The sequence below is a fragment of the Schistocerca nitens genome, chromosome 9, assembly GCF_023898315.1.
Source record: "Schistocerca nitens isolate TAMUIC-IGC-003100 chromosome 9, iqSchNite1.1, whole genome shotgun sequence".
Taxonomy (NCBI): domain Eukaryota; kingdom Metazoa; phylum Arthropoda; class Insecta; order Orthoptera; family Acrididae; genus Schistocerca; species Schistocerca nitens.
This window is the reverse complement of record NC_064622.1, coordinates 514,973,602-514,998,559: the sequence shown is the minus strand read 5'-3', so window position 1 is coordinate 514,998,559 and position 24,958 is coordinate 514,973,602. Positions and strand designations below refer to the sequence as shown.

The 24,958-nt window shown below is 42.6% G+C and overlaps 1 protein-coding gene across 1 annotated transcript in view; it reads left to right on the top strand.

The window, feature by feature from the left end:
* Positions 1 to 12,335: 12,335 nt before the first annotated feature.
* LOC126204386 (transcription factor SUM-1) overlaps positions 12,336 to 24,958 on the top strand; it is a 542,825-nt gene continuing 530,202 nt past the window's right edge. The window contains exon 1 of the mRNA XM_049938757.1: positions 12,336 to 12,598. Within this exon, the coding sequence (XP_049794714.1) occupies positions 12,336 to 12,598 (263 nt within the window). The remainder of the gene's footprint in view (positions 12,599 to 24,958) is intronic.

Below are 24,958 nucleotides of genomic sequence, written 5' to 3'. Positions count from 1 at the left end.
CGGGCCGGCGGGATTGGCCGCGCGGTTCTAGGCGCTACAGTCTGGAACCGAGCTACCGCTACGGTCGCAGGTTCGAATCCTGCCTCGGGGACGGATGTGTGTGATGTCCTTAGGTGAGTCAGGTTTAAGTAGGTCAGAAGTTAAGTCGCATGGTGCTCAGAGCCATCTGAACCATTACTTCGGCAGTTTTCGCCGCGTCAGTGCCTCTCATTCTTGCGACGTACGGGAAACTAGTACAGGTGTCTAGCAGTATGAGCCAATGTTCTCCTAGGAATGATCCGTCCTAGTCTAAGGTTCCGGCTCCTTCACCCATGTAAAATATGAATTGGTTATGGAAGTGGGAAATTTCCGGCAACATTTTTTCTGTAGCTTTCTCTATACTTTTGCAATAGAATTATTCTTGGTAGTGGAAATTCCCCAGTGCCAGCTGTGCAAGGGTTTTAATACTTCTTGTTTTACTGCTTCCGAAATGACTACACGCGCCTTTCCTTCTACTGAGTGCTTGATGTAGATTACAAAAGTGCACCAATTCAGGTTGCATTAATTGTTTCGTAGGTAATGACCATGTCCTTTTCATATAAATATTTCGCTTTAGGCATATTTCATGTTTTCCTGCTGTTGCCGCCATTACTTCCGCGTCTTATGGTAGCCATGTTAGCATCTTGTGTGACAGGACATCGATCTGAGAACAAACTTCTGACGAAACGTTAGAATTCCCAGCCCAGTCAATTGGTATACGTGTGGGATGTCTCTATTGGTGTGTTTTGAGGAAGCCTGACGTTCTATTTCATAACTCTGAGCCGATAATAACAATGTGTATCTTTGCAACCTTTGTTAACGTTTCATCGGAATCTGCGCTGCAGAACTGAATATCGTTACTAAATGTCTGTCGTCGATTTCTAGCAAAAATTTGTGCTCTTACAAATAATAATATGATAACTCTACAGCAAATATGTGGGCTATTTCTTCTTTTCTTTCATGGGGGTTGCCCTGTTGCATTCAATGCAAACTCCTGGATATGAAAGCAATGGGCTTATCCGCGTTTCCCTCTCTGTGTAATAACACTTCCTCAGTTCCTATATTCGAAGCATTGGCTGCTATTATTAATTGCTTCTTAGGATCTTACATTACCAAGGCTTTAGAATCTAACTGAGAACCTTCCATTTTATGCAAAGCCATTTGACAATACTTCGTCCAATACCATGTTTCTCCTTTTTTTTAGCAAGTTATGTAGCAGATAGGCTATTGTGACTGCTGAAGGGTTGACTTTTCTATAATATCCAATATGATCAAAGATCGATTGCAAATGTTTCATTTTTTTCGGTCTGTAAGGCTTTCGATCGCTTGCAAAAGTTTGGTGGTAGGATTTGGAGCTTCTCCTGATAGTACTTAATCTATATATTATATTTGTTCTTGAAACAAGGAGAATTTTTCCCTTATTAACACACAGTCCTGTTTTTTCTAACTGTTCCTGATACTACTGCATCATCTACGTAATTTGCAGCCCCCGGAATCTTTCTGATTAATTCCTCTAGGTACAACGCCTGAGCAGAATTTGTTCCAAAAAGTAATCTATTATCTTTATAGAGCCAAGATAATATGTTAATGAGCATGACTTTGTGGCTTTCTTCGTCGAGTGGCAATTGAAGATAAATATCTGTCGAATCACTGCATGAATACTACCTTTCTGTATCTAATTTTGACATTATATCTTCTGCGCTCGGCATGGGGTAGCTAGCAATTATGGAATGTGCATTTCGTAATTGGGTTTTCTGCTATTACTAAGGGCATAGCCCTTTGACTGTTAGTAATGGTTTCAATTACGTAATTCCTTTCTAAAGTACTTAATTCCTACTTGACCCTCTAATGTATTGTGTAGGATATTGATCTAGTCTTGCAAATCTTTGGCATTGCGTTGGGTTTCAAGGTTATCTGCATCCTGTAGCCGTTCCTAGCGTTTCATTAAAAATTCTTCTGCACTTCCTACAAAGCTTTGCACATTCTTCGTTCTCATCTGTTAGTTTTATCTATTTTGCTAAATGATGCACTGTAAGCACAATCTTTACAAAGACGTCGAATTCTATGAGGTTTGTAGCTGTTTGGGATTGCATCACTGTAAGTATTGCTTAGACTACTGTTTTCTCGTAATGAGCATTACCAGCCGATTGTCCTTTATTTTAATTGATTGATCACTACAGCTTGACATCACATCCTTAAACTTGCTTAACTGGGGTGAACATATAAATTAATGAGTTGACTTATTTACTACAGTTTTGGAAAAACCCGTACCTAGTTAGAATTGTATCCTATTTCCCTTTACATCTACGTCTAGCGTTACTGCTTTAGCATCACTGAATACTATTTTACATGTCTTATTTTCGAATTCCTTCTTTCGATTTTCTTAGTTAGACTATTATACTTAATTTGCGTACTTTTTTGTGGACATACTTCTGCCTTATGCCTTTCTTTACTGCGATTAAAACATTTCATTCTTTGTAATAGCATACTTCCCAAGCAAGTGTAATGAAATTCTTGACACATGATTTTAATTTACTTTGCTGTATTTATAACTGATCTCGCATTTCGACCGTTATTAAGGGGATTTTTGTACTCCTACTTACTTTTTTTCCGTTTAATGTTTATGGAGCATTGAAATTTTGTTTTTAAAAACTTCGTTTGTCCCATTGTTTAGGGGCCTTAATGTCTGTTTTGTCTGCTCAGGTGACCCAACTGGGCCTCAGCACTGTTCTGGTGTTGCGTCGTGTAACCTAGTTAGGTTGTTTCTCGAACTACACGTTAGGAACTTGTGTTATTTTCGTCACTGCTATGTCCACATATGACAGATTACATTCAGGATTTTCAGATCTATATTTACAATTTCTGGTAAGACCATTGAGCATAGTGACTGGTTTCTTAAGAGTTTGTTATCGTTTCTTGTATGGTCCGTAAAATATATGGCGAGCTGCCACTACTAGGACTTTACTTCTGAAGTATTTTGTTAGTTTTTCTTTGCTCTCTGTGTAGCACAGTGCGCTCGGACCCTTGTCCGGAAGTAACTGTTGTACTACACCAAAAATTTATGCTCCAGGCCTCGACAGCGAAACTGCTCTTTGCATTATATCATCTGTTCGTCTCTGCGCCGTAAAAAGCTGTCCCATCCGTGCGGTGTCATTTGTCCATTTTTCAAACGCATGGAATGCTGGCGGCGCTTACCTTACTTCTCTTTTGCCATGATCTTTTCCTCCCAGCTCTTTTAGCAGCCTCTCCTGTGAGCGACTTAAGGCCTGCAGAAGATGCTCCACTTGCACCGTAATGTCAAGTTGTTGCGTCATCTGAAAATTTACCCAACACAGATTACTCTTCTTTTACGTTTTCATCCTGGAAAAGATAGGTTAGATAATTACTTTTTTGACAGGGGTAAGGCATTAAATTTTGTAACTTATTTACAACTTTTAGAAGATTTGCTCGACACTGTGTCCTTCTAAACCACGGAATCCTTGAAGCAAACTTTTCTAATCGGATAAAGTCCTCTGTATATGTTCGTATAATCTCGTAGCCAGCGAAACCAGGCTTGTTGTAGCGTGATATTGTCGCCAGTCAATGTGGCTGTTTTGAGTTTCGTACAAGGACGGCAGCCGATGAGGCGTCGCTGATATGTATGCTGACCATAAAGGTGCTCTTCTAAAAAAAAAAAAAAAAAAAAAAAAAAAAAAAAAAAAAAAAAAAAAGCAGTATCATGCATGCATACACATAAACGTTACAACTACTGAAAAAATTGCAAGTGTTGTGACCCTGAACACGAGATGGCAGCGGTTATGTGGTTAGTGTTCAAACTCCGTAATTGGTCCCGTTCATGTTTTTTTCCAATATGTTTTCAACATTATTCGTTGTTTCACACATATTGCATTTCAAAGGTAATATGATGAAAGGCACGTATGTTTGCATTAACTTTCATTGAATTTGACTACTTGCTAATTTTTATTATCACAACAAATATCATAGCTATCGACAAGTAAACGATGAAACGTATAAAGTTTTGCTGAAGATGTATGCCTGTCGTGCTTTCCGAAACCCCTAACATATGCAGTCAGATAAGCTACCGAGAACTGCTTTGCACTTGGACGCTTCGATCTGCAGATACATGTTTTAAGGACGAGGGACAGGTTTGGAAATCCCAAGTCATATGTCGATAAATAAAGGTGTAAATAACTTTATTCAATAATATAATGAGTTACAATATGCCAGAATATGAGAGTACTGCACGATTATTCGTCGGATGTGCTTCCGACATTACAAGCTGCAGGATGATACGAGGCCTGTTCAGAAAGTAAGCTCCGATTGATTTCCAAATTGAAACCACAGTGAACATCAGAAATGTTTTACTTGTAACAATTAGCTACACCTTTCAGCTACTTCTCTACGTAGTCGCCGTTCTGACTTAGACTTTTGTCATAGCGTTGTACCAACTTTTCAATAGCCTCATCATAGAAGGCAGCCGCCAGTGCTTTCCGCCAATTCTCCACGCTGGCCTACACCTCGTTGTCTGTGTCAAAATATTGTCTTCAAAGATAGCGGTTCATGTGACCAGAGATGAAACTCAGGGGGAGACAATTGCGGACTGTATTGTGGGTAATCTCACATTTCCATTTGAAAACGATGCAGGAGCATCTTCATTGCCCCTGCAGAATGCGGCTGAGAATTGTCTTGAAGAAGAAATAGCACGACAGTTATGTAATGTTAGCTGCATAGCTTCAGGCGAAATTTCTCACCAGGCCCTCGTACTTGGCGGCAGACACTATTTTCTAGACATCTTTACGCACTCACTGCGAGCTCAGAAATGAGAAGAGCGACGTGATGCTAACTGGGGTTATACTAGAGACACTACCCAACACATCTGTGCAAAGCTTTATCGGATTTTCATAGTCGTTTCCATTTCGCGACCGATCGGAGCTTACTTTCTGAACGCCCCTCGTATTTTCATACAGACACGGAAAACACAAGTGAAAACGGCATTTACTACTTTGAATGACTGTAATTTTCCCTCTCGCACAAGGAATCTTCAGAGTTTCTAAGTAAAAATAAAGGTAGTTGACATGTTCGAAAATTTATGGTTCTTCCAACATCTGGTGCAAACCACGCGTACGGTACACTGTCGGAAAATTGGCGACGTACGACCGAATGTCCAAAAGAGCATACACCACGCATTCATATGAAACCAAGTATTTTAATATTGTCTTTACGAGAAGCAATTTCTCGTCCGTTATCAATCAAATACTGAGAAGTTTGTAGACGCTTGATAAAGTTTTTAGCTTTCCTATAGAAATGAAAGTAGCATAATACCTTTTATAACAATAAACATTAGTGTACATCCAAACAACATTGGCAATTCAATGAATGTTAATGCAAATACAGGTGTCTTTCAAATGTAATATCTATTATGTAAGCCGGCCGTGGTGGTCTAGCGGTTTTAGGCGCGCAGTCCGGAACCGCGCGACTGCTACGGTCGCAGGTTCGAATCCTGCCTCGGGCATGGATGTGTGTGATGTCTTTAGGTTAGTTAGGTTTAAGTAGTTCTAAGTTCTAGGGGACTGATGACCACAGATGTTAAGTCCCATAGTGCTCAGAACCATTTGAACCATCTACTATGTAATATAACTAGTGTTGAAAAAAATATAAATTAAAAAAGAAAGATGAACGGGACCCGATCCAGCAATCCACCGATTACGGAGCTTGAACACTGACCACACGACCTCCGCCATCTGGTGCTCATGGTCGCAACGCAGCGGTACATCACTGACGCTTAAAACGGCTCCTGCGATTTTCTCAAAATCGTCAAAGTAGTACGCCAAGAGCGTACAAACATTGAAGTAAATCCGTGATCCGAACGTCGCGGCCTCTTTGTAAGTCCAAATCGGAGAATATGACTGTCTTGTTACCGGCGTAGACATTTCTCTGTGGCGATGCCTTGCGTTGTAGGTAGGCTTCCGGTCTGACCTCGGACTCATCTTGGGCTGTTTCCTGGGCGAACAGTTGGACGCTCCTCGGTAGGGGAGCTTTCAGCGTCACTGTCCGTTAGTTGGGATTTAATTATTCTACTTGAAATCAATATGGAATGCAATTTAGGGTTGTGAACTATTTTTATATTGGAATGAAAACGAATGGCGGCAACGTTAAAAGAAAGTGGGGCTTCTTCCATTAAATGATTGACGAGGCAAGTTAATGCAATTTCTTCTGAAAGTAGCAACGGCCCACAGTTTTATCTTGGAGAGCAAACTTTTGGTAAAATTTCTTACTGACCGTGAATTTAACTGTGGAAATTAGTATTAAATTAATCATCTGACTTCGTAATATTAAAATGATTGCATGTTCTATCGTATTTCACAAACAAAAATACTAAGGCGCATTAAATGGCACACGGAAAGCATAATAACGAAAAGATATGCTTCCGTATTTAAGAAAACACACATGAGTCTGTAAAGGACTCACACGTCTGTAAAAGAAATATGATTAAACTTAAACACTATATTTTAAAGAAATAAAAGATAACTTACTCTATTCCACACAGAAACTTTTTTTTTATGCCTGATATTTAAAACAAAACATGCTCTACATGAAACACGCGGTATTCAAATGCACGCACTTGACACAGTTACAGTTGCAGATAATTAAGTAACAGTCCAAGAAAGATAGTCTATGAGAACTCCATAAAATCCGTATAATTAATTGCATAACATGAATCAGGCTAACCGTGAGACAAAGACAATGGTAAGAGAGCAAAGACGAAAAGAGCAAAAGAGCAGAGCAAAAGAGAGAGGTCCGCTTGTTTCACTGCTATTTATACTAATAACACATAATGATCTTTGTATCATTATCAATACATTATCCAGAGGTGTCTGACACCTACATTACTTCGGGAAAATTTCGTGTAAAAGTTTGTGACGTTATAAGCCGCCACGGAACTGGAATTTTAACCAGTTGTTAAGCTGCGAAATACTGTTTATAGCCTGGTACACGCAGTGATATTGAACTGTGGCCTGGCAGTTCGACGCGGCTGCTCCCGTGACACACATTTCCTGTTACGCCGACGACCACTGTTAAAGGTTGCATCTCGCTCCGCCTGCCGCTTAGACTGACCCGTGCAACCTGCACTGCTAGAGGGAAGGCTAGCTTGCAGTAGACTTGCGAGCGCGCGACTCGCACCTACGACACTATAAAGCGAGCTCTTCGTCCAGGACGTGACGATCCGAGGGATGTCTACCGGTCGGCGTGCCATCCTCTGCCTCGCGGAGTCATGCGGATACGGTATGGAGGGGCGTGTGCTCAGCACACAGCTCCCCCGGCCGTTTTGCAGACGTTCCAGACCGTGGAGCCGCTACTAATCGGTCAAGTAGCTTCTCAGTTGGCCTCAAAAGGCTCATTGGACCCTTAACTAGTCCGGTCACCAAGGAAAAATCCTTGTGAGTACCGGGAATCGAAGCCCGGTCCTCCGTATGGCAGCCTCTACACTAGGGCTGTTGGTGAAATAACGGTATATCGATATGTTATCCAAAATATATCGGTATATGTCGGCGATATTTTCCCCATGATATCAATATATCGGTACAGAAACGGCAAAATCGCCGCCGATATTTTTATTTTACATTACATTTTTTTCTCAATTTTCGAAAAATATTTGATGTTGTTCTTTTGAAATTGTAGTAGATAATTTTACTTTCACTGTATGAAGGAGTCTTACTACTTTTTGAGCATTCATCACGTTTCTCTTTGACTGTTTGAAACAAGTATGGATTGCAGTGGATGAAAGGGGGGGGGGCGAGGGGAGGGTGGCAGTGTGAATGGAATAACGAGATGTCTGACTTGAAGAACTAGATTATCAGTTGTGTTAAAAAAAATTTTAACGCAACTAGTGTGCAATTTCTTCACATCTTCCAAAACAGCTTCTGAAACTGATCAACAAAAATGTAAATGACAAGATTAGTCTTTGCGATTGGGCGGAGACGTGACATAAACGGCACTCGGTGCTACTAGCAGAAGGTGCAACGTTAAACTTCATCACACAATTTTGATACTACAGCTGCTAGATCGCTGGCGGTTGCAGAAACTAGAAAACAGGGAAGTCGACATGAAGTGGACAAATCCGATATGTAATGAAACCGAACGACAGACCCATCGGACATCTTTCATTCTGCCACTTACATGCAATTACCACTGTTAGCAAAATGATTATCTCCAAGTGAGAAAGGGCATCGTTTCCGTTTGAATTTTTTCTGTAAGGGTAGTAAGCAGGCTGCTAGCTTGTTGATTTACAGAATATCTAATAATAAATCAGTACTTAAATACACAGCTCTAAAACTGGCAGTATATTTACTACGTGGAGCCGATATTTTTTTGACCGATACGTCGATATTATTTCTATTGATGTATCGGTAAAACAATAATATATAGCGATAAGTCGACGGCCGATATGGTATTTATTTAAATATCGATATAGTGGATTCCCCATATTTTTAAAAATATCGACAGTCGTATTCTACACAGAGCACTCAGTTATGGAGGTGGAACGACAATACAATACGCCGATTAAAATAACTTTGTGGTTGACAGATTCCAGTGACAGGGGGCAATGTTGCCACGCTGTATGCGATGTACGAAACGGACAACACGGCGAGCACGTGACGCTCTAGATACTATGACGGCTGGCCACTACAGCTCGACCAGCTGAAACACCAGTCACATGGTGATTTTACTCGGCGTATAAGGGCACTTTTACAGGAACTGGTGCAGTCCCTTATAATAGAGTGTTGTTCTTCTTCTGCAAAACGAGAGTATGGAACGGGATACAATGACAAGCTTTGTCTTGCCACGCACCTGCAGAGTAGAAATGTAGATTAGAGACAGAACTGGCGTCAAGCTCGGCCGCTACTCGTGACCACGGCAGCTACGAGGGAGTGAGGCAGCGAGGAACGGGAATGGGCCGAGTGTGACAACGAATGATCTATGCTTTCGTCATAGATCATTCGTTGTCACAGATTGTTTCATCATAATATTTTCACCTTTGCATTTTCTTCCTTTCTCGCTTACGAGCATCGCAGGACCAGAGCATAGCCACACTTTTCCTTCACTTGGCGTGTGCTAAGAAGCAAAATGTTTTGCCTGCTCTAACGAAAATCAATTTATGAAGTTCATTTCCTGAGTGTTCCATGAATATTCTTTGAGATGTCGCATACGAGTATCCTCTGACAGCCGGCCAGGGTGGCCGAGCGGTTCTAGGCGCTACAGTCTGGAACCGCGAGACCGCTACGGTCGCAGGTTCGAATCCTGCCTCGGGCATGGATGTGTGTGACGTCCTTAGGTTAGTTAGGTTTAAGTATTTCTACGTTCTAGGGGACTGATGACCTCAGAAGTTAAGTCCCATAGTACTCAGAGCCATTTGAACCATTTATCCTCTGACAGGCCTCTCTTTGGCGCTGAACGTAACGTACAGCGCTAGAAGTTCTCCTTTTAGTCGCTATCTGACCTAAAAGTGGTAATAATAAACATGTGTTCTGTCGGATACAGCTATACAGCTATTTCTCTTACCACTTCAAAATAATGAAGCAAATTTTTCGAAACTAGATAGCAAGAAGACAGCAATATTGTGTTGATTATTTTCCATAAACATGGCGGACAGTTGTTACGGTAAATTAGAAATATTATTTAAATTTTTTCAACGGAAACAAAGCTTTTGCTAAACCCGTTATCAAAATTTAATTTGCGTTTCATCTTCCGTTTTAAGTTCTTTTTTCAACATACCTGATTATAAGGAGCAAATTTCTCGCTTCATGGACACCTATGTTGGGCATAGGTCTTATTGAGATTTCAATGATGCTGACGACAAAAAACGAAGCAGTGACGTGTTGCTGTAGTTTAGATAGTCCCACGCGACCTGAACCTGTATGAACTGACGATATGTGGGCTGAAGAGCGAAAGTCATTGCATTAGAAGTACGTACACAGATGAATTACAAAAATACAGGATGACAATTATTGAACTATATGAAATGAAATCGCCATATGTTCTGAACGGTTTGGTTAGGCCGTTCAAACTACGCGGTTGGCCGCGGGGCATGATGGGAATTAGCATGCGCACGGTTTAGTTAGCGACGAAGCCCACTTTCATTTGGATGGGATCGACAATAAGCAGAATTGGCGCATCTGGGGAATGACAATTCGCATTTCGCGATCGAGAAGTCTCTTCACCCTCAACGGTTGATTATGTGCTGCGCAGTTTCCAGTCACGGAATAATCGTTGCGATATTCCTCGATGGCACGATGACGATCGAACGGCACGTGAATATTTTGGAAGGTGATTTCATCCTACTATGCGAAGTGACCTTTCTTTCTTATGTCGACAAAATGTGGTTCATGCAAGACGGAGGTCGACCCCATCGAAGCAGGAGAGTTTGGGGACCGCATTCTGGCTCTGGGTACCCAGAGGCCGCTGGCATGGGCCTCGATTGGCCGCCATATTCTCCGGACCTGAACACATGCGCCTCCTTTCTGAGGGGCTGTAAGACAAGGTGTACAGCAATAACCCCACAACCATTACTGATCTGGAAACAGCCATTCAGGATGTCATCGACAGCACCTATGTTCTATGGTGATAAACATCTTAGTAAATTAGCTTACTACGCCTATTTTCACTCATTGCTTGCATATGGCATCATATTATGGGGTAATTCATCACTGAGGAATAAAGTATTTATTGCACAAAAGCGTGTAATCAGAATAATAGCTGGAGTCCACCCAATATCATCCTGCAGACATTTATTTAAGGATCTAGGGATATTCACAGTAGCTTCTCAGTATATATACTCTCTTATGAAATTTGTTATTAACAACCAAACCCAATTCAAAAGTAATAGCAGTGTGCATAACTACAATACTAGGAGAAAGGGTGATCTTCACTATTCAAGATTAAATCTAACTTTGGCACAGAAAGGGGTGAATTATACTGCCACTAAAGTCTTTGGTCACTTACCAAATAGTATCAAAAGTCTGACAGATAACCAATAAGTATTTAAGAAGAAATTAACAGAATTTCTGAATGACAATTCCTTCTACTCCATAGAGGAATTTTTAGATATAAATTAAGAAAAAAAAAAGTTGTTGTATTAACATAATTATGTTGTTAAATTAACTTAATTAATTTGACTCGTTCCACATCATTACGAAATATCTTATTCATGATCCATGTAACTAGTACTAATCAAATCTAAATCTAATCTAATCACACTACAGCGGGGCCATACAGAATTTCGCTATTTGTCTGAGCCACATCATCGCCAATGATGGCAGGCATATCGGTCATGTCATTACCTAAATCTGTAGTGGCGTTTACATGTTGAATAAAGTGTGTGCACGCCCTAGTTTGTTTGTAAGTAATTTACGTTTTATATTATTTTTTTTTACACAGTTCAATAATTTTCACCCTGTACAAGCAACTAATATAGCTATCTGACTGTGGAACAGTTAACATCTGCGGTTAAGTCGAATATGAATCTCCACAAGTCAACAAAACGCAATGTGATCTGTAGTTTCATTTCTGGCGAGAATGCGTCTTGCATTAATCTTCCTTCCGTGTCGCATCATTAACTCTATTAAGAAGAAACGCGGACTGTTCTGGTGGCACTCTGAGATGGTTGAAATAACTTCTCGGGTTTTCCACATCAATTTCTTGCAGAAAAGTCTTTTATTTCTTTGCTTGAGTATTGAGTTCATGCAGACACGTAGGGATTTCGTAGAACTGGTTTCACGAGTTGAGTTACGCAACCTAATGTCGTAGTGTAAAGTAGCTGACAATTCATCGAATCAGCTTCACGAGATGATTTCGCAAAGTAATGTCGCGTAGACTAGCCTTTCTCACGAGCAGTGCGAGACAGTGGGAACTCGCCTGCTCGTTGCACCAAATGTCTGTTCCAGTGCAACTACTTTGTAGCTGCGAGTTTGCGAGACGGCAGCTACGAGCGTAGGCGCGAGTCTGCAGGCTGAGACGACCGCCCTGCTGTAAACGTAGACATGTGAGTAGAAAAGGTTAAGTCTGTGAGTCTGTCTCTCGGGCACCCTTGCACCTCGGAGACAGGAGCTGCAACCAGGTGCCACCAAGCTCCCGCCAGGCTCGGAATAAGCTCGACCAGACTCGTCCGCCAACGTCACAGCAAGTGGGCAGCTGTAACTGGGGGGAAACGCGAGGCGTGCCCGGGGAAACTTGGGCTGCTGCAGCAGTTTTTCGCCGGACTCGTCGGGCGGAGCCGGGAGCCTGTTGGGCAGTGGCCGTGCGTGGGGGCGTGCCGGCGCATGCGTGCTGCCGCGGCCACGCCCCTATTGGGCCCGCGTGGTGGGGGGTCCACGTGGCGCGGCCGCAGTCGCGTCCGCGTCGCGAGTGTCACGTGTGGTGGGCGCAGCGAGCAGCGGCAGCGGCCCGGCCGGCTCATGGCGCTACACAGCCGCGACCTCCAACACCACCACCACCACCACGACCACCACCACCACCAACGCCACGACCACCACCCTCGGCAGCAGCAGCTGGAGCTGGAATTCTGCGGGGACACGTCCTCCAGGTCGGTGAGCGCCCGAGACTGCATGTGCTGCACAATTCTTGAGCGCATTGTAAGTTCGAATGTTATAGACTTTCTTGAAAGAGAAAACATTGTCCACAAATTAAACTGGATTTAGAAAGCACTGTTCTTGCGAAACACAAATTCCCCTCATCTCTCACGATGTTCTGCGAATCATGGAACGAAGGACAACGAGCTGATTTCATATTTGTAGATTTCCGAAAAGCGTTCGACGTGGTGTCCCACTGCAGACAGTTGTCGAAGATACGAGCACACCGAAAGGGTTCTGCATAGAAGGGTTATATGGAAAGTAATGTCCGATCTGGCGCGAAATGGAAAAAGACAGTGACAATCCGATGAAATTTTGTACCGATGTGTTCGGCGGTGCGTGTTTAGTGCGCTTGTCGAAAACGTCACGTCGCTCTTTTCAAGTTTGGCTGCAGATGCGTGGGATATAGTGTCTCCCTCCAAGTACGAGAGCAGGTGAGCGGTTTCGCGTGATGTCATGCTGCTCACGTAACATAACTGTCGTGCACTTCCTTCTCGATGACAATTGTCGGCCGCACTCTGCAGGGGCAATATATGGTGTAATGAAAACTTATGTTAAACTGACGCGTTCCATATCATTACAAAATGCCGTGTTCATGATGATCTACGAAACAAGTATTAATATAATGTAATGTTGGAGTGGACACAGTCCCGTCGATTAAATAGCTAGGCAAAACGTTGCAGACCGGTATAAAATGGAACGAGCACGTAAGGATCTTGGTAGCGAACGCGAATGGTCGACTTGAGTTTATTGGCAGAATTCTGGGAAACTGGGACTCGTCACCAGGTCGAACTGAAGGAAGACGGCGAAGCAATTCAGCTGCGTGCTACATTTGTTACCGGCAGAATCGATCATGACACGAGTGTTACAGAAACTGTTCGTGAACTGCAATGGGATTCCCTGGAGGGAAGACGATTTTCCTTTCGCCGTACACTACTGAGAAAATTTACAGAACCGGTATTTGAAGCTAACTGCAGATCGAGTGTATTGTCAGTAATGTAAATCTCGCGTAAGGGACGAAATTGTAAGATAAGAGAAATCGGGGCTCATCCAGAAGCGTGTAGACAGCCGTGTTTCCTTCGTTCATTTCCGGTTGGTACAGGAAGGGCAGTGACTATAAGCGGTGCGAGGCAGCGTCCAGCATGCGCCGTGTGGTGTCGTGCGGAATACGTATGTACGAGAAAACGTAGAAGGATCGCAGTCGGCGTTGACGACCAGTGTAGCCGGACGAAGCAGACTGCGAGAGGCGGCGTCAGAGACAGACAAAGCGTACGGTTTGGTAGGAGGAATGGCGCTATTGACATGTTTAGAGGATGTTCAGAAAGTAAGAGCACTACAGTTTTATATTTTTTTTAAAGAGTGTATTTGAGAACAAAGAAAACAAGATTTGTTGATACACTTACTATTTTTCAAAATAATCACCATCCCGTTCAGTGGCTGTGGTGAGTCGTAGCACAAACCGTTTTATGCAGTACTCTCCCGCCAGCTACTTCCTCCACTTCAGAACCACCTTCTGCTCCTGCTCGTTGGTTGAAAATTTAATTCCACTCACGCGTGCCTACAGGAAGGTGAAAAAAATGATAATCTAAAGGTGGCGGATGAGGGGGAATAAGGGCGATGGTTCAAGACACCTCGACCAAACGAGTCCAACAGCGCACTGGTGGCTAAGGCTGTACGACGACGGGCATTGTCGTGCAACAAGCACACTCCCCTCCTTAGCATTCCTCTACTGTTGTTTTGAATACCTTTCCGGTCCCAGAAGACTGAGGCCGTGATCGTTTTGTAAGATATTGTGACTTTGAAACTTCTGGCAAATGGGGAATTGGTGTGACACGTCTGTGACGACTATCTTCATGTCTTAGGCGTGTAACGAGCCACCCACGTTTCATCTCCGTCCACAAAAGAGCTCACAAAATCATCACCCTATTCAAGTCGATTAAGAAACTAGAGGGCGCTACTGACCTGATTTTTCTTGTGTTTCCCTGTCCGCTGTTTTGGGACCCATCTTGAGCACAGTTTACAGTATCACAGCGTTTCTGTGAGCGTCTCGTATATTTCTGGAGAGTTGTGGAAACATCGCAGAAATTTCATCCAATATCAACCTCGATCTTTTGCCGCAGTTCTTCCACTCCTATGTTCGTCATGAGCATTTATTCTGCCTCCACTAAACTTCTTATACCACTGTTCGTAATACCTTCCCCGTAAACAGTTTCGATTCGCGAAAAAAATTTCAGTATGTGATGGATTTCTTGGGCCAGCAGGAAGCGAACCACAGCACGTGGCTCGTACCTGGCGGGATTTCCTACCGACGTCTTTCATGCAACTAGACACGACGACGGCATGAGTTTACGTACTGCCGTGTTCCTGCGATGCTCGCTCTGATCAGGGGATCCCTCTCTACAATTCAGTGTTGCCAACCCTGAAAATAAAACACATCCCGTTATGGTCAAATTCACTTACTTTCTGAACATGCCTCGTACACTGCTGACGTAAACGTAAAGATTCTATCAATCCGACGACTGGTGTCAACACTACCGCGATCCTGTCGGTTTTTTTTTTTTTGGTCATAAGTCTACTGACTGGTTTGATGCGGCCCGCCACGAATTCCTTTCCTGTGCTTAGAGTAGCACTTGCAACCTATGTCCTCAGTTATTTGCTTGACGTATTCCAATCTCTGTCTTCCTCTACAGTTTTTGCCCTCTACAGCTCCCTCTAGTACCATGGAAGTCATTCCCTCATGTCTTAGCAGATGTCCTATCATCCTGTCCCTTCTCCTTATCAGTGTTTTCCACATATTCCTTTCCTCTCCGATTCTGCGTAGAACCTCCTCATTCCTTACCTTATCAGTCCACCTAATTTTCAACATTCGTCTATGGCACCACATCTCAAATGCTTCGATTCTCTTCTGTTCCGGTTTCACTACCATACAATGGTGTACTCCAGACGTACATCCTCAGAAATTTCTTCCTCAAATTAAGGCCGGTTTTTGATTTTAGTAGACTTCTCTTGGCCAGAAACGCCTTTTTTGCCATAGCGAGTCTGCCTTTGATGTCCTCCTTGCTCCGTCCGTCAATGGTTATTTTACTGCCTAGGTAGCAGAGTTCCTTAACTTCATTGACTTCGTGACCATCAATCCTGATGTTAAGTTTCTCGCTATTCTCATTTTTACTACTTCTCATTACCTTCGTCTTTCTCCGATTTACTCTCAAACCATACTGCGTACTCATTAGACTGTTCATTCCGTTCAGCAGATCATTTAATTCTTCTTCACTTTCACTCAGGATAGCAATGTCATCAGCGAATCGTATCACTGATATCCTTTCACCTTGTATTTTAATTCCACTCCTGGACCTTTCTTTTATTTCCATCATTGCTTCCTCGATGTACAGATTGAAGAGTAGGGGCGAAAGGCTACAGCCTTGTCTTACACCCTTCTTAATACGAGCACTTCGTTCTTGATCGTCCACTCTTATTATTCCCTCTTGGTTGTTGTACATATTGTATATGACCCGTCTCTCCCTATAGCTTACCCCTACTTTTTTCAGAATCTCGAACAGCTTGCACCATTTTATATTGTCGAACGCTTTTTCCAGGTCGACAAATCCTATGAAAGTGTCTTGATTTTTCTTTAGCCTTGCTTCCATTATTAGCCGTAACGTCAGAATTGCCTCTCTCGTCCCTTTACTTTTCCTTAAGTCCGAATGAAACAGTGATTACGTCGGCTATAGTTTTACGTATCGGCTGGATTACAGTTCATTCACATCTTTCACGTGAAAGCAGTCTACGGCCGCTGCGTCGGTTCTGTTGTCAAGTCTGAGCGTGGTTTTTAGGCAGTTCTCTAAACTCGTCTAGACGAATGCTGGACTGGTTAACCATTAAAAGAAAATGAAGGCGTGATTAAAATTTTTCACGAAAATATATTCAAAAAGCAAGTGAGAAATTCAGCAAACAATTAAAATATTGTATCCTACGTTTTCTATTGATGTTACCTCAGTATTTAACGAAAGAGAATTGTCGGTAATGAGTGCAACCCCGGCGGTAAGAAAGAGAGTTTCAATACGTTTAGATTAAAAAAGCAAGTGTTCCTTTGCTTATACATAAATTTACAATGTAGAACCAGTTATTTAACTTCTAATGCCAACTAAAAATTCATATTTAGTGTCAGAAGTACGAATAAAAATAAATATCTAAATTTCCTAATTGCATCATTTCTAGAAATATACCTTTTCTTGCCTCTCCTTGAAATACGACACGTTATTTACCTATAAAAAAGTAGTAGTCCTGGTTATGGTTCATGTGTAACGGAGAAGTCTGAACTAGTTTGTTACTACAAACATCCGCAACTGAGCATTATAGTAGAGACTGAAAATACAGGCTCAGTTGCAAGATTTTTTAAATTATTTGTCAATGCTTAGAGCACGATTGTTTTCCGGCTATTACATGCCCATCAGCAGGTGTGGTAATTTTATGCTTCGACCTCGAACCCCGGGATAGAGATGGTTTACCGAGGTCGAAGCACAGAGAACACCTGATGATGGGCATGTAATAGCCCGAAACCCATCGTGATCTAAGAACTAGAAAAAAAACAACTGAAGCGGTATTTCAGTCTCTGCTAACTACGTGAGTGGGAATACTCCAATCTGGAGACGGATTATTTCAGTCTCTGCTAACTACGTGAGTGGGAATACTCCAATCTGGAGACGGATTGTCTCCGACTAACCGAAATCACAGGAAACCCGTAGTGAGAGTGAAAAACATTCGTATAGCTGACGTGCCCCTACAGACCAATTCCATTCGGTTTTTTAATCCGAAAGAAGAAGGCTGCTGAAAGAAGAAAAAAATCTTCCGACTTCTGAACTTACCTAACCATCCTGTTATAAGGGGTCGTACAGTTTAACAAACTCTCCGAACCACGGTGCAACTCGAAATTTTTCGCATCAACAAACACTGCCAGAGGTAAAGGAAGTTATATGTGAGAAAAATTTCGCGTGAAGGTTTTGCATTGACTTGAAGAGTTTCCTTCCATTTTGGCGTTATCAGCCACCTTCCGAGAACTGTGTGGAATCAGTTTTCACAATTTCCTCGTGGTCGTGCTCGCCGGGCCAGCATTGGAGAATATCAGTATGGGACGTACCGTGAGACGAAGGTGTGCCTGCACGTACCGAACACTGCAACGCATTCGATTTTCCATCAACTTCTGCCTCGTAGAAAGATCTCTTCTCGATGGAATCCGCGCGCTTTGACCGAAGCTGTAAAACAAGCGCTTATCAACAGGAGTAAGGAAATGCCCAAAAAATTCGTTCGAGGAAACATAAAACCCGTGTACAACTTGGATACATCCGTACGCGTCGGAAACCGAGCAGCAACCGAAGGTCTGGCTGTTGCACGAGAACCCAAAGCCAACAAAAGTGGTTCCACCACGAAGTGCTTCCAAGAAAAGTAGTGAACACACTCCATCGTATAAAACAGATAAGCAAATTTTTGCCGCTCCTCGATGTTTATAACGTCATATCTCCTGAACTAAGGGTCGTACAGTAACAAAGTTTGGTAGGCACTCTATCCATACAGGCGAAAAACTGTTTTTCTAACAGAATTAGTAGTAAATATGTGATAGATTAAAAATTAATGTCTCGTGCTGAAGTTTTACTACCTGAATTGCGAAAATGTCGTAGGCGAGAAACATTTTTCGTTTCAACATATGTGGGAGGTGTCAGGGAGAAAAAGTATCGTAAAGGTTTGCAGTTACGCGCAGAGTTTGTTGGAAGTTGTCAAGTTCTCTATTCCCAGACACTAGTGAGTATACTCTGGGTAGAGTTGCACTCTAGCAAAACTACGGTTCGGTAGTTTTCGTACAGTACGTAAATGACGTAGTGAATGGTAGGATTATCCGTAGTTTGGGTAGGACAGATAGGAAGGAGACACAAATGAATGTGATTGTCAATGTCAATAAAATTCACCAACAGTCGTATACTTTGAGATATTATTTTATTTTATTGTGAAGGCTACCAATTTCGGCATTTCATTATGCCATATTCAGGCCCCTTATGCATGTATCCAAATAAACGAACTTGTCGTATAGCGCCATAAATCACTGCATATCGTGAGTTCAGTCGTTACACAATTGCTTCATTCGAAGACGTGATAACTACTGAGTGAGTTGCGTAACGGGCCTGAAGATGGCATAATGAAATGCCGAAACCGGTAGCCTTGACAATAAAATAAAATAGTTCCTGAAAGTACACGAATGTTGGTTAATTTTATTGACATTGACAATTAATTAACTAGCCGATGTCCCCTGGCCATGATGGACCAATAGATATTAAATGGATGTGTGTGACAGCAAGTGGGAACCGATAATTTCTCTTTACTTTTTGTCTGTTTGTTTTTCACAGAACCGCACGTCGTTCAGTGTTAGTGCGTTGTGTATTTTATATCCTTACAAAATGTAAGTTGAAGTTTATACTTACTAAAACTTAGTTAAACACGCTTTCGCGCTCTTACGTAACTGAAGCAATTACTTGTGATGCAGGTACATAAAAATCTGTATAATTATTGTTGTTATTTTGTATTCAATGTACTTCATCGTGATCAAAGACAAGAGTTTCCTGTTATTATTGATAAGGACGAAAGTTGTTTATCAATAACACAAACACGTTTTATGTAATTTCAACGGAGTAATGGGGCGACGTTTGATATGTTTTTGTTTTAAGTTTTTTAAAGTTTTTTTTGAGGAAATTGCGTTTTCTAGCTCTGTGTGATAGATGTGTATTTTTTCCTTTATATTTACTATAACGCGCCTCTGTCTCACGTTACAAATCAACAATTTTCGAATAAAACCTGAATTAAACATTGACAATTTTAATTTTACTACAAATATTACTTGTTTTTAAGGAACAGAGAGGAGGATGACAACGTAGAACAAAAACGTTTCTTAGATTGCGCGTCCCTTTATATACCCTCACTCAGTTTCTGGACAGTTCACGGCTTTGGGATTTTAGGGGAATCCAGTAGGACACCGATCGCTTTCACAAAGAAAGGTATCGAAATGAGTTAAAGTCCGATAGCCATGCAACACACCTAACTTACAGGTAACGCGGTTACAGTCCGAACTCACCAAACCTACTGGGATAACCACAATAGTGTGTGCCTACTTCTTGAAGTCTACGGTACTCTGCTGTACTTTTACAGCTCTAGCGTGCGCACCGTGAGTGGCACTGTCTTCGGACATATGGTAGGCCTACCTGAACTGCAATACTTGTCTTACTTTGTTAAACGTTCGGCATTATATAGTAATTCTTAACGACTACATGATCTCGGCATTTTGAGTTTTTAAATTCTATCAGCAATTATATAAAATAGAAAAAAAATCAATTTTTGTCTAGTCCTGGAAGCCGCTGCAGCTGGGACGGCGCCCCTGGTTAACTCTTCAGACTACGTCCACGGGACCACCCCCGTCCCCCTCCCCCTACCCCCCCCCCCCCCCCCGTGTCATTGGACGCGGTACGGCGGGTCGTGCGGTCGGAGGTCAGCTTTATGTGGCCTAGAGCCGCTACTACTCTGTCAGGTAGCGAGGCTGAGTACAACCCGTTCCTGTTCTCCCACCGAGGAAAAAATCTCTGGCAGTACCGGGAATCGAACCCGCGCCCTCCGCATGGCCGTCAGCCGCGCCGATCAGTCAGCTACGGAGACAGACGAGTCCCAGACAACAGTCAATGTCGAATGGCACGCAGGAGTTTCGAACATTTTCTTCAGGCAGTTGTTAGCAGCACAAATATGTTTCACAAAATTCGTATCACGAAGCTGTCTTATGTTCTTTTATTGCACTACATGTTTCAGTTAAAACCGTCGTCTGGTGCCTGTATCATCACAACGGGAGCCTGAGTCGCCAGTGCAACTGCAATCACAACAATAAAATGTAAATGACAAGAACAATATACTGCAGCACTTAACGAAACTCGAACAGGAAACTCGAAGTGGAAACATAGGAATGCGGCTGTGGCCCATTAATTGACAAAAATAGGTCAGTCAGGCTGAAGCTGAAAAATAGCAATATGGGGTGTTAGCTACTAGAGGTGTACAAGTTCTCCTTTGCCTGCCCGCTATCGGTACCGCAACCACTAAAGGAACTCAGGCTGCCGCGACGGTGAGCCGAGAGTACGTGGACAGTACACGTGTGCTGAAGCACGCTGGTCAGCGCAGGCCAGCGAGGGTTCCGACGAGCATGGCAAGCTCCACGGGACCCGTTCAGCTTGCTGCAAGTGTTTATGTTTGAATAGGCAGTTTCTACTGCGTCTCATTTATCACCACGGTGGAAACAGCAAGACGAACAAACCAAACTTAAAGGGGTAGGACCAGCGCAGAAATATTTTTAGCCTAATTTTTATTAGCTTAATATGTTCCTTACACAGTCTATTTTCAAAATTCGTTTGTATAAAGTTTACCATAAATATTAAATACAGGGTGAGCACAAAGTCTTGCCCTGATTATAACAATTTATTACTGGGTGGCCATGGTGTTGAGCCGTTCCTTCCAATCCACCGATTCGGTTATTACTCCCCTCTCCAGACTTTAAGCCCCTTGACTTTTCTCTGGGGCTATATGAAGAATAGAGTCACACTAGTTGCTGACGTCGACGAAGTGAAGGCTAGGATACAAGCTGCTGTGGGTACTGTAATAGAACACATGTTACCAAACACTTGGTGGGAACTGGAATACCGCCTCGACATTCTCCGAGCTACCAAGGGAGCACACGTTGAGGTTTACTAACGTAAGTGGTCTTAAAAAAAAGTAACACTAACTTATGTAACGGCATCAAATGTAAATTGTTATGTCAAACAGTTATTCTGTTATAATTTTTTATAATCAGGGCAAGACTTTGTGCTCACCCTGTATATTGAAACCGCAATCGAAGCTCGAATGCAACCGATGTAGTATAACAGTACTATTATAGTTCCCGATGGAACAGGGCTCCTGTTAGTTTCGAATAGTATCGGAGAGGACTAGTATAAGCTTCTACCATTCTCAATACGATTTCTCTTGGCAACATCATCTGAAAGCACGTGCTTGTCTCGCGTCTACTTAACTTCTCATTTCGCTAGATTTTTATACGAAGTAAAACGTGAGTAAAAATCGCAAACACACCTATTTATACGTATACAAAGAGTTCTAAAAGTAATCCCAGTAGCGAAAAAACAAAAAACACAAAAAGCGCTTCCACTGAAAAGCGGAACCCAGCTAGTCTATGTAATTTCATCAAAATGAGAGCGTTCCGACATCAGCAAAAGCGCCGACGGTACGGTGCCGATTAAAGCTTTGTTCAGTTTCAGTATTAAAGTACTTAAGTTGAAACTTTAAACGCTTTTTTTTTCAAAACATTTTTCAAGTTGACTGGAACTATAACTCACGAAAAATACATTCAATTATATTAAACCTCTTTGTTTCTTCTGAGTCGGTGTTTTTCCTACTGTAGTACGTGGGATTTAAGCGATAACTATGTTTCATGCACGTTTCTATAACGACTTTTTTGTCGAAAACATTGACTTGTATTTCAGAGTACTACAATTTTTTTAAGAATAATTTTTTTAAATATCCCTTCGTACTATGTTAGAAAATATCATCAGCTTCAAAGCAGCTTTTTAAATTTTGATCTAGGTTTAAAATTACGACGTTCAGTGCTCCCACCAACCGTCCTCACATTCCGCGAGGCCATTTCGTGAATGTTGTGTTGTGTCCTCTGGGTGCAAATTTTTTACTTAAAAGAAATACCTATCCCCATGTTCAGGGTGTACAATAAAGGTGTAAAATCAATTTTGTAATTTGTTATTTTATTGAAAAAAATCATAAATATAGGTTCCAACATCGAGCGTCACCCTGCTCAGCCCCGCTAAAGGAGATTCAAGAGAAATTAGAAATATGTGAATATATACCGGTCAGGAAAGAGAGCCCAAATCCAGCAGCGGAAAAGTTTTCGTGTGTTTATGAGACAGCTTGAAATACGAGGTTTGCAAATTTAATAGTGGCGACTATTTATTTACAGCTCGTACTGACCTCCAGAGCAGTCACCATCGTTGTGTATAACCCGTTGCCAGCGATGTGGAAGTCGTAGGTTACTCTTAGCAGTGCCAGTTGTGTTGACAGTTCGAGCGGCGCGGTCTATTGCCCGACGAATTCGTAGCAGTTCTGAAGCGAATGCCGTGAAGTGTTTCCTTCACTTTAGAAATCGAGTTGAACTCACGAGGGCTTAAGTCAGGGGAGTGCAGTAGGTGGTATAGCACTTAGCAGCCCCATCAGTCACAGCTTGCACTGCACGTGCTTGAGCATTGTCCCGCAAAATGACGATCAGGTGCTGCAGAAAGGTGCTCTATGCTGTTCATTTTTTGTACACAACCTACGATGACCTGGACGAATGCACTCTGGTGACTATCTAAATGGCTGAATGCCTCTACATGCGTCCTGATATCTGCTGTCGTATTCTCATGTTCTCTCTGAGATCATGTGTCTTCTATGCGATCTCCTTTATAGCTGAACTACATTTTTTCCAGAAGCCTTCCTAGTATCTAAACGGCTAAAAATATTATCCAGTCATTGAGCTGGAGTAGCAGGTTGCGTATCTAGGGCTTCGAAGCGCTAGAAAAATTTGATTTCAAGTATGTACACCTCGCATGTGGTGCGGTCAAAAATGGCTCTGAGCACTATGGGACTTAACATCTGTGGTCATCAGTCCCCTAGAACTTAGAACTACTTAAACCTAACTAACCTAAGGACATCACACACATCCATGCCCGAGGCAGGATTCGAACCTGCGACCGTAGCAGTCGCGCGGTTCCGGTCTGAGCGCCTAGAACCGCTAGACCACCGCGGCCGGCTTTCTTTATTAGCCAGTAGGCGAATATCCAGAAGATAATAAAATTAATGTAATTAGCGCTTTGCTTCTCCATCCATAAAGACGTTACATGCTAAGCTGCAGTTATTTAAAACATAATTAATATGTAAGGCAACGAGGTATTTGAAGCTGTTTTATACATGGGAGCCCAACCTTTAAAGAATAGTTTTTAGGGGCGTTACTGGTTAACCATAAATACTTACTCTATGTGACGTGCTCACGATGCTCACCGTTAACCTTGGAATTAGATACTATACCGTTCTTTCTCTCTGTAATAGGCATTATTACATTTATCAAGATGTAAGGAGAGCTGCCATTCATTACGGCAACTCGAAATGTCGTCCAGGTCTTTCCGCCATTCCTTACCATAGTGCAACGACGATACTTTCGTGTGCGCAGTGGCATCGTTATCGAACAATCTTGCAGTGCTGTTGATCCGTAGATAAATGGTTTACACAGTGTGTCCGCAAAAGCCACTACTGCGTGTTGAAGTTACAGGCGCCTGCCACTAGGCAACCAGCAACAAACGTGACCTCCGTAGTCAGGCCTCGTCTCCTGTGAATGCGATGCTGTGTTGCCTTGGTGGATGACGTTTTTGGACACGGGTTTCCATTTGCATTGTGTTTTTGTCCTGTATATAGGGAAACACGGCGGATTTTAGAGGTTCCAGAAAAAAAACTGCAGATGGAAACCCCTGTCCAAAATCGCCATCAAAAAAATGGTTCAAATGGCTCTGAGCACTATGGGACTCAACTGCTGTGGTCATAAGTCCCCTAGAACTTAGAACTACTTAAACCTAACTAACCTAAGGACATCACACACATCCATGCCCGAGGCAGGATTCGAACCTGCGACCGTAGCGGTCGTGCGGTTCCAGACTGTAGCGTCTTTAACTGCTCGGCCACTCCGGCCGGCCAAAATCGCCATCCACCGAAGCAACAGAGCATCGCATTCATAAGAGACAAGCCTTTCTTATTGAGCAGCCAGCTCCATTTTCTCTACTGCCGATCGTGGCAATCAGTCGTAATTCACTGAACGACACCCAACATTGCGAGACCTCCCACCTGTGGTCCGCCAGCGTACAAAGTCACGTTTGCTGGCGAAGCGGTGACCTAGTGGCAGGTCCTGGCGCCTATGACTTCTGTAGCGTCGCTGGATGCCGGTTTCTTGTCCTGCAGTGGTTGCTCGAGCCGTCCCCTAAAGCCTCTCGGAGTTTGTCGCAGCTTTTCTGTGACGCTGCGTATGTAAGGGAAATATTTCAGGTCTCACTGCGTTTCCTTGGCACACAGCCAGCGCTTGTTCCTTTTATGTGGAACATTCGCCATCAAGTGTAGTGCACAGTGTTTATTACTCAAATATTTCTCGAGCCAGACACCTATTTATAAAGATATTCCACGTGGTCTTAATGTGGTGAGTATCTGGCGACGCAGAA